The 9797-nt window shown below is 39.4% G+C and overlaps 2 protein-coding genes and 1 pseudogene across 2 annotated transcripts; 2 read left to right on the top strand and 1 right to left on the bottom strand.

Annotated features, from left to right (window-relative positions):
* On the bottom strand, positions 1048-3080 carry LOC104754699 (annotated as a pseudogene).
* LOC104759085 (UDP-glycosyltransferase 75B1-like) lies at positions 2888-3457 on the top strand. Its single transcript, XM_010482055.1, has one exon. It carries the CDS (start codon positions 2888-2890, stop codon positions 3455-3457), a length of 570 nt encoding a protein of 189 aa, XP_010480357.1.
* Positions 4130-9792, top strand: LOC104754698 (protein transport protein SEC23). Its single transcript, XM_010476946.2, has 12 exons — positions 4130-5106; positions 5211-5384; positions 5920-6081; positions 6282-6424; positions 6580-6655; positions 6746-6918; positions 7646-7727; positions 8184-8261; positions 8464-8625; positions 8714-8977; positions 9062-9166; positions 9282-9792. Exons 1-12 carry the CDS (start codon positions 4330-4332, stop codon positions 9426-9428), a joined length of 2343 nt encoding a protein of 780 aa, XP_010475248.1. The 5' UTR covers positions 4130-4329; the 3' UTR covers positions 9429-9792.

The following is a 9797-nucleotide window of genomic DNA, read 5'->3' as shown; positions in this document are numbered from 1 at the left end:
TATAATTTTTAAAAAACGCCTGATAATGTTTTGATGAATTAGAAATAGGAGATGAGAGGAGTGTTAGGTGAAACGAGAGAGGACCATTAGGGCAAGCCCATCAAAGGATGTAAAGAATATCTTAAGAGTTGCTTAAGTAAAAAAATAAATCATATTTATGAAAAAAAACAAATTTACCTTAGTGATCGATCCTTATGTTAGATGTTTTATGATCACTAAAGATCGAGGGTGTGTCGACACCTGATTGGCCAGAGAGAAAAATGATTTTTTTCTTTTTCTTTTTTTCTCTCCTTTGCGTCGCTCTCTCTCTCTCTTTCTCAGTTTGCTTCGATTTCTCCGATTTCTTCTTCTATCATCTTTGGTTCGATTTCTCCGATTTATCCGATTTCTTCTTCTATCATCTTTGGTTCTGCTCGCTCCACCGCGTCACGCATCACCAAACACGTCTTCACCACCTCCGGAGCCACCGCTCCTTCTCCTTCTTACCTCCTCTCCCGTCGTTTCACCGCAGCGATCTCCCATGCCGTTGGATTGGTCTCTTCCTTGAATCGTTTTACAACGGTTCAAACTCGCATGGACAGGTCCGGTGTATCGTACTCTCCGCTCAAATTTAAGAACCTCAAATTTAACAACCTTCAATGGACCCATGAAATATCTAAGTTTCTTAAGAAGTTCTTAATTTCATTTTTTTCAAAAATTAAGAATAAGATATGTTTTAAGATACTTTATTTAAATCCTTTGATGGCAATGCCCTTAGGAAACGAGAAAGTGTTCGTCTACCAAAGCTTTTTTACACTTACGGAAGCTTATGTATTTAATTAAGACTCTAAATAATTGTTTTCATATCTATTTGCATTATCGTACATCGTAAATATTGGAAACTACGATAGGCCTGAAAGCCCAACAAGAAACATTAAAAAATGGCCCAATCCCAAAACGGGTTCGGCTGAGACCTACAGTAATTGGAAGAAGAAGAACGGAGAGGTACAAAATAGCTAAACTCCGATCGATGGAAAACGCTTGCTTGATGAGAGTCTCAAAAGGGGATTCGATCAAACAGGTCTTTGAATTGAGCATAAGTCAATGTAGATGATTAATAATGGAGTACATTTTGTGTTTTATTGAATTGATATATACAAACTGTTAGCAAAGGCCACTTCTCGACACCAACTCTTTGTCCTTTACTTTAACTTCCTCTGCTTCACTTCACACAACTTAACTTTTGAACAACAGAGTTTCCACAAATCTCCTCCACAAAAGCTTCCATGTTCTTATCCGAAGACCCTCCTTCTCCACCCGCTTCAGTCGCCAAACGCTTCCATTTCTCTGCGTTTTCCCTCAGCTCCACCGACGACTTCTCATCCATCACTGCTTCCAAACACCTCCTTATCTCTCCTCTCTCCACCAAACCTTCCGAGTTCTCTCTTACCCTCACACCTGTCCTCCATGATTCCTCCAGTAGCTTTGCATTCGTCGGCTGATCTGACCACATCGGGAACGCCACCACCGGAACGCCAAGAACCAAACTCTCCAACGTAGAGTTCCACCCACAATGAGTCACAAAACAACCTACGGCTCTGTGTCTTAAAACCTCTATCTGCGAACACCATGATACAATCATCCCTACCTCTTCGAGCTCGTCTCTTAAACCAGCTATCTTCTCAATATCTGTCTCTTCTTCTCCTTCTATTTTCGTTTCTCTGTTGGGTTTATCAGTTATAACCCACAGAAAAGGTCGTTTCCCTTCAACGAGTGCTCTAGCCAGCTCCTCTATTTGTTTCTTGGACAACTCAACCATTGTTCCAAAAGAAACGTAAATAACAGAGGACTCTGTTTTCGAGTCTAGCCAACGTGTATAACTACTACTACTTTGATCGTTAACTGACTTGGTGGTGCTTCCTGAGAAAACCTCCGTGGGAAGTAAAGGACCAACCGCCACCATTTCGATGTTAGGGTAAGCCGCTAAGGCCTCTGGCTCCAGCGAATCGAAAGTGTTGATGAGAATTTTGGGGTTGGTTTCTTCTTTGAGAGTCTCCATCATTTCTTGAAACGCTGCGTATGTTGCTTTGCTTGTGTTGGAAGGTGTGAGGAAAGAAGGAAGATCTCGGATCTCTAGAGAAGAAAGATTCGGTAACTCGAAAGCGGACTTGTTTCCCATGAAGTGATTGTAATAGATGTCGAAAACCAAAGCGGGTTGGATCCAGAGAAGAGCACAAGGAAGTTGATATCTACGTGCTACTTTTGGAGCCCAATTGAGAAGAATCGTGTAGATCAAGCAAGTTACCGGAGAGTCACCTTTGCGACTAGCTTCGATAAACTCAGATAGGGCCTTATCACCGTTAACCATGAGATTCACCGACCGCTTTTGACTGTCGTCTGAGGTTGAAACGCCACCAATAAAGAGGTTGAACTTGTTGTTCGTCTGTGTCTTTCCAATAAACGCCACCATAGATCAAGCAAATGCAATGCTTCCTCCATCATACAATCCGTCTTTGATACCATGTCGAAGTTTATTTAAGACAAAGGTTACATTACAAACCAAGATCTAACTAAACTGATTTCATTACAAACCTCTGTTTTTTATCCCAGATGCTAAACCGCTACTGCAACAACCATCAAAATGATTAAAGTGAGATCATGGCAAGCATCCTGAGAGAAACCTCTGCGATGAAAAAACAAACCAACACAGAACAAATAACAAATGTGCATCTCCATACCTGAAACCATAAATGGTCCAGTAATGCCTTTCTTTCTATGGTAGTATCTGGGAAAATTTGACAATCCTTGAGGCTGATGCAACAAAAAAAAACATGCACACCAAAGTTTGAGTTGTCCTCTGTTAGACTCGAAAACAGAGTCCTCTGTTATTTACGTTTCTTTTGGAACAATGGTTGAGCTGTCCAAGAAACAGATAGAGGAGCTGGCTAGAGCGCTTATAGAATATAAACGGCCGTTCTTGTGGGTTATAACGGATAAACTCAACAGAGAAGCGAAAATAGAAGGTGAAGACGAGACAGAGGTTGAGAAGATAGCTTGTTTTAGACACGAACTTGAAGAGGTTGGGATGATTGTTTCTTGGTGTTCGCAGATAGAGGTTTTAAGACACCGAGCTGCAGGTTGTTTTGTGACTCACTGTGGGTGGAGCTCGACGCTGGAGAGTTTGGTTCTTGGCGTTCCAGTTGTGGCGCTTCCGATGTGGTCAGATCAACCGACGAACGCTAAGCTTCTAGAAGAAAGTTGGAAGACAGGTGTGAGGGTGAGAGAAAACTCGGAAGGTTTGGTGGAGAGAGGGGAGATAAGGCGGTGTTTGGAAGAAGTGATGGAGAAGAGAGCTGAGAAGCTGAAGGAAAGCACAGAGAAATGGAAACGTTTAGCGATTGAAGCGGGTGGAGAAGGAGGATCCTCGGATAAGAACATAAAGGCTTTTGTGGAGTCTCTCTGTTTTGAGGTTGTGTGAAACAGATGAGGGTAAGCAATTTAGATACTTCACGTTGGTAAAACAGTCCATATAATAAGTTTAATACATTCTAATATGTGTTTATCGTCAAACTAAAAATGCTCACAACGTGTCTTGCACAGATTCATGTTGTAGGTTACTCATGTAGTTTACCTTGTTTGATTCAATGAAGCATTAGTATGTATTACCACCCTTAAAATAGTAATGTGAATACATTGTGATCCCTGCTAAAATTTTGTTGCATGTAATTTTTTAGTTATTTAATTTACACAAACTTTTTTAATGCAAAGCATAAAGTTTCTTCTAACCGGAGATCAATACAAAATAAAAATTATTTCGAGACAAGAAAAAGACAGGTAAAGAAGGTTCGGATTGGGCAAGTGATGTCACACTTTTCTAAAATAAAACATCATTAGAAAATTTCTCAAACTTTAATAACTTCATATTTGTTTGGGATAATTAGCCCAAATATACTTTATAGTAGTTATCGATTTCAAATTTTTTTTTATCAAGATATATACAGTAAATAGTATAATTATACTAGAAGATTTGGTCAATGGTTAACATAAGTTGATTTTGCCAAAATCAAATAAGAAAGTAAATCTAACAATTTGGCATTAATTACTGTTCCTTTTTTTTAATAACCCTAAAAAGGAATGAATGTTATTAGAGAGAGATGACTCAACCTCATAAAAATCTCACATAGAGATCCCTTCCCTTCAGTTTCTTCTCGTCTCTGCCTTGATTCTTCTGAATTTTACAGAAACTGTACGATCTGAAAGAAAAAAAACAATTCAGAATCCAAAAAAGGAACAAACTTTCAAATCCAATTCCGGCGTAATTCTTCTTCATTGGATCTTTAATTTAAAACCATGTCAGAGATGGCGACTATGGATCCGGAAGGAATCGATGGAGTTCGTATGCCGTGGAACGTTTGGCCTCGTAACAAGGTTGAAGCAAGCAAGTGTGTGATCCCTGTCGCTGCTTGTATCTCTCCGATCCGTTACCACCGTGATATTCAATCCGTTGGTTATGCTCCTCTTCGTTGTCGCTCTTGTACCGCTGCTCTTAACCCTTTTGCCCGTGTTGATTTCTCCGCTAAGATCTGGATCTGCCCTATCTGTTTCCAGCGTAATCACTTCCCTCCTCACTACCATGTTATGTCTGAGACTAATCTCCCTTGTGAGCTCTATCCGCAGTACACTACGGTTGAATACACTCTGCCTAACCCTTCTCAGCCTACCGGTGTTGGGAATTTTGATCAGAGTGGTGCTGTTTCTTCAAAGCCTTCGCCTTCCGTGTTTGTTTTTGTTTTGGATACGTGTATGATTGAGGAGGAGTTTGAGTACGCGAAATCTGCGCTCAAGCAGGCAATCGGGTTGCTTCCGGAGAATGCTCTTGTTGGGTTTGTCTCGTTTGGTACGCAGGCGCATGTTCATGAGTTGGGGTTCTCTGATTTGACGAAAGTTTATGTCTTTAGGGGAGATAAGGAGATCTCCAAAGATCAGATTTTGGATCAGTTGGGGCTTGGTGCTTCTGGCAGGCGAACCCCTGTTGGTGGGTTTCCAATGGGGAGGGACAGTTCTGGCTATTCTGGTGTTAATAGATTCTTGTTGCCAGCGTCCGAGTGTGAATTCACCATTGATTCGGTCAGTTTTATAAAGTTTTTAGCTTTTCTTCTTATACTGATTGATTTTTTGATATTGCATAATGTAATCAAAGCTGATGATGATAAATAAATTTTGGAGTGTAGCTGTTGGATGAGCTACAGACGGATCAGTGGCCTATCAAGGCTGGACGTCGTCAGTCGCGGTGCACGGGAGTGGCTTTGAGTGTAGCCACTGGACTTCTTGGAGCTTGTTTTCCTGGAACTGGTGCTAGAATCGTTGCTTTAATTGGAGGACCATGTTCTGAGGGGCCAGGCACGGTAACTTCATTTTTTTTATCCCCTTCTCTCTATAGTTGCTCTGATTGTTTGCTTGAGGAAATTGGGGGAAACATTAGCTTTTTTAACTATGGAATTGTTCGTTATGATATTGTCTGGTGTAACTTTCATCTATAAACTGTTGTAATGGTTATGGTGACAGTTGGCCATGATAGTTAGGATAAGATGAGATTTATATGCTATATCCTGTTGTCGGATATGATCGAGCATCAGATGCATCATGCCTCATGTAACCTAAATAGGATGACTAGGTTTGTTGCTTAAGATAGTTTGAATTTTGTATTGCAAGTCTGTTAGGCTGTAATCTTGATCTATGATGGATTTTCTCTTCATCTTGTGCTGAGCTACGTGTGGGTTATGCATCTCCGTATTTTATGACCATTTTTCTTGCAAGTATAGTAATAAGAAAAGTGTTTAGGATCAGAGCACACTTGAAACTTTCCTTGTTACTTATTTCATATTTGGCTTCTGATACAAAGTTCGTCCTCTGAGTTAGTACTTCCTCTGGCTTCTGCAGATTGTGTCAAAGGATCTATCAGAACCTTTGCGTTCACACAAAGATCTCGATAAAGATGCAGCTCCCTTCTATAAGAAAGCAGAGAAATTTTATGATGCTCTCGCTAACCAATTGGTTAACCAAGGACATGTACTGGACCTTTTTGCATCCGCACTTGATCAGGTAATTTATTTTCCCTGTATGTTATGATCATGTTAACGTAATATCATATCTGCAACAAACTTTCTATATTGGAGAAGAAGATTGTTTTGATTAACTTCCTTGTTGTGCATGCTCTAACTATTCTCAGCAGAGACATAAATTCTATTAAAATTTACTTCAATTCGGATCATTATCATATTTTCTGTGTGTTTAAATGTTAGGTTGGTGTTGCTGAAATGAAAGCTGCGGTTGAAAGAACTGGAGGACTTGTTGTTTTATCAGAAAGTTTTGGCCATTCTGTATTCAAGGATTCCTTTAAGCGAGTATTTGAAGATGGCGAACAGTCTCTCGGCCTTTGTTTCAAGTGAGCTGTTGCGACAGGATAATGTTCTCCTTGCTATTTCATTTGTCCATGCATGCAAATCGAGTTTTTCTAAGCATAATATTTGCCGCTTATATTGCATCAAAGATATATTCAGTTAGTGACATTCTCACTCGTTTTTCAACCTATCATTTCAGTGGTACACTTGAGGTCATTTGTTCAAAGGACGTAAAAATCCAAGGGATTATTGGACCTTGCGCGTCATTGCAAAAGGTTGAAGCTATTCTTACAGAAGTTTATCTTTTTTGTCTTTAAATTATGGTAGATAGCTTAACAGTTATGCTTTTTTGGGAACAACTGCAGAAAGGCCCAAGCGTTGCTGATACAGTTATTGGGGAGGGGAATACTACAGTTTGGAAGATGTGTGGCCTCGACAAAAGTACTTGTTTGACAGTCTTCTTTGATCTTTCTTCTAGTGATCAATCAAGTACTCCTGGAGGTGTAAATAACCAGCTATATCTACAATTTTTGACAAGGTATTCTCTTCATGCAATTCTGGGTTTGTGCATGTTCATCTAAATAGTAGAAATTTGATCTTACTTATATGATTGCAGCTACCAAAATCCCAGAGGTAAAACATTACAGCGAGTTACTACTGTTACCAGACAATGGGTAGATACTGCTATTAGTACAGANCTGTTGCGACAGGATAATGTTCTCCTTGCTATTTCATTTGTCCATGCATGCAAATCGAGTTTTTCTAAGCATAATATTTGCCGCTTATATTGCATCAAAGATATATTCAGTTAGTGACATTCTCACTCGTTTTTCAACCTATCATTTCAGTGGTACACTTGAGGTCATTTGTTCAAAGGACGTAAAAATCCAAGGGATTATTGGACCTTGCGCGTCATTGCAAAAGGTTGAAGTTATTCTTACAGAAGTTTATCTTTTTTGTCTTTAAATTATGGTAGATAGCTTAACAGTTATGCTTTTTTGGGAACAACTGCAGAAAGGCCCAAGCGTTGCTGATACAGTTATTGGGGAGGGGAATACTACAGTTTGGAAGATGTGTGGCCTCGACAAAAGTACTTGTTTGACAGTCTTCTTTGATCTTTCTTCTAGTGATCAATCAAGTACTCCTGGAGGTGTAAATAACCAGCTATATCTACAATTTTTGACAAGGTATTCTCTTCATGCAATTCTGGGTTTGTGCATGTTCATCTAAATAGTAGAAATTTGATCTTACTTATATGATTGCAGCTACCAAAATCCCAGAGGTAAAACATTACAGCGAGTTACTACTGTTACCAGACAATGGGTAGATACTGCTATTAGTACAGAGGTTAGTATTTTCACGTTCTGAAAATTCTTGCATTCTGCTACTGCATTATGGGTTCTAAAATCAGTTCGGGTGTGTTTCCTTCCCCAAGAATGGTCGAATATGTCCTGGTCCATTGCCTTTGTATTTTTGTCTTTGTTTATTTTGCCTTTTAGAAACACTTGTTAAGCTATTTAAATGGTCGGTGTGAGTATTACATTGGGAACATGATCTGTCTGGCCGAGTGGGTGTGGACAGTTTGGTTGTGTTAAGACAAGTCATTTCCTTGTGTATTAACACTAGTGCTTCGGTTACAACTAGGACTTCATCAATTTGGAGTTTCTTTAGATTTCTGTGTCCAAATTGTTCTTGGTCTTGCATGTTCGTATTCCAGTACTCTTATGGTCTTAACTTGCATTTTTTCTTCTTTGTACGTGGAGTTGTGGACATGGATGCTAATGAGAAGTATTGTGTCTGTAGGAATTGGTGCAAGGTTTTGATCAAGAAACTGCTGCTGTGGTTGTGGCCAGATTAGCTTCCTTGAAAATGGAAACAGAGGTGAATATTATATTGAGTCATTTTCAATCCCAATTCTTTGGTGCCTTCTGTTGATTTGCATTTTTGCTAGTTCTTATTAGAAAACGTTTTTTTATATTAGGATTTTGATTCTTTGGTTGGGAACTCCCTTAACCATTGTTTAACTCGGACTTTATCTTTGATTATCAATTTCTAAATGACCACTAAATTTTTTATTTCGTAGGAGGGTTTTGATGCTACGCGATGGCTGGACCGGAATCTTATTCGTCTTTGTTCTAAATTTGGTGATTACCGGAAGGATGATCCTGCTTCATTTACTCTAAATCCAAACTTTTCACTATTCCCTCAGTTTACATTTAATCTCCGACGGTCACAGTTTGTGCAGGTAAGTATGACATATGAGGAGCTGCAGTATAATCATCTCTGTAATAACTGTCTTCCATCTTTAAATGTCTTTCTGGTGATATCATCAGGTGTTCAACAATAGTCCAGACGAAACTGCCTACAACCGCATGCTATTGAACCGAGAAAATATTTCAAACGCAGCTGTTATGATTCAGCCATCTCTAACAACTTATTCGTTTAACTCACTCCCTCAACCTGCATTGTTGGATGTTGCTTCCATTGGTGTAGACCGTATCCTCCTGTTGGATTCTTACATTAGTGTCGTTATTTTCCATGGAATGAGTATTGCACAGTGGCGCAACATGGGCTATCAAAATCATCCCGACCACCAGGTAATGACGATGCAAGTTGCAATTGACCATAATATTCAGGAATATTAGCCTTACATGTCTCATTTGATCCCTTTATTTGTTAAGGCATTTGCACAACTTTTGGAAGCCCCTCAAGAAGATGCTCAGATGATCATCCGTGACCGTTTCCCTGTACCAAGATTAGTTGTATGTGATCAACATGGATCCCAGGTTAGTGTTTTAACCTTTTTCATCTCTGAATTTGCAGTGGAATTTTGTAACAGTGGAACACTGGGGTTGCTAGCTTTTACTGACGTTTTGTACTGCGTACGGCAATAATGGACAGGCAAGGTTTCTGTTAGCGAAGTTAAATCCGTCAGCTACATACAACAATGCGAGCGAGATGAATGAAGGTTCCGATATAATCTTCACGGATGATGTTAGTCTTCAAGTCTTCTTCCAACATCTTCAGAAGTTGGCTGTTCAATCTTAAGAACACAGAGGTCTCACTCTCTCCCCCCCACTTCGGTTGAAGATTTGCTTTTGGTATTTTTCGTTCTGAGTGTTCGCTGCAAAACATAATTTACAGACGGCATGAGACAAATACAAATAAAGAAAGATGCGGTCATAGCTCACCCGAATGCCTCAAGTGTCTTAGCCTTTTTATACACACTCATTAACAGACTACGCTTCTGTTTCCTTTCTTTTCAGTGAGGTTTTTTTGTTTGTCATAGACTCGTCGTGATTCAACAAATTTTGTAGTTTCATTTGGTCACTGTATTATTTTTCTTTTCTTTTAAGGTTGTAGCCGAAGATATTGTTCTAATTGTTTAGTCCGTTCTGTTATTACACAACTACTCGA

This window comes from Camelina sativa, chromosome 17 (genome assembly GCF_000633955.1).
Source record: "Camelina sativa cultivar DH55 chromosome 17, Cs, whole genome shotgun sequence".
NCBI lineage: Eukaryota > Viridiplantae > Streptophyta > Magnoliopsida > Brassicales > Brassicaceae > Camelina > Camelina sativa.
The sequence above is the reverse complement of the archived record's forward strand: the minus strand, read 5'-3'. Positions and strand labels throughout refer to the sequence as shown.

Excerpts from the sequence above, each read along its gene's own strand:
- LOC104759085 (XM_010482055.1), top strand. The coding sequence starts at position 2,888 with ATGGTTGAGCTGTCCAAGAAACAGATAGAGGAGCTGGCTAGAGCGCTT.
- LOC104754698 (XM_010476946.2), top strand. The coding sequence starts at position 4,330 with ATGTCAGAGATGGCGACTATGGATCCGGAAGGAATCGATGGAGTTCGT. Across the intron at positions 6,656-6,745 it reads CTTGCGCGTCATTGCAAAAG|AAAGGCCCAAGCGTTGCTGA; the intron begins GTTGAAGCTATT and ends GAACAACTGCAG. Across the intron at positions 8,978-9,061 it reads AAAATCATCCCGACCACCAG|GCATTTGCACAACTTTTGGA; the intron begins GTAATGACGATG and ends TTATTTGTTAAG.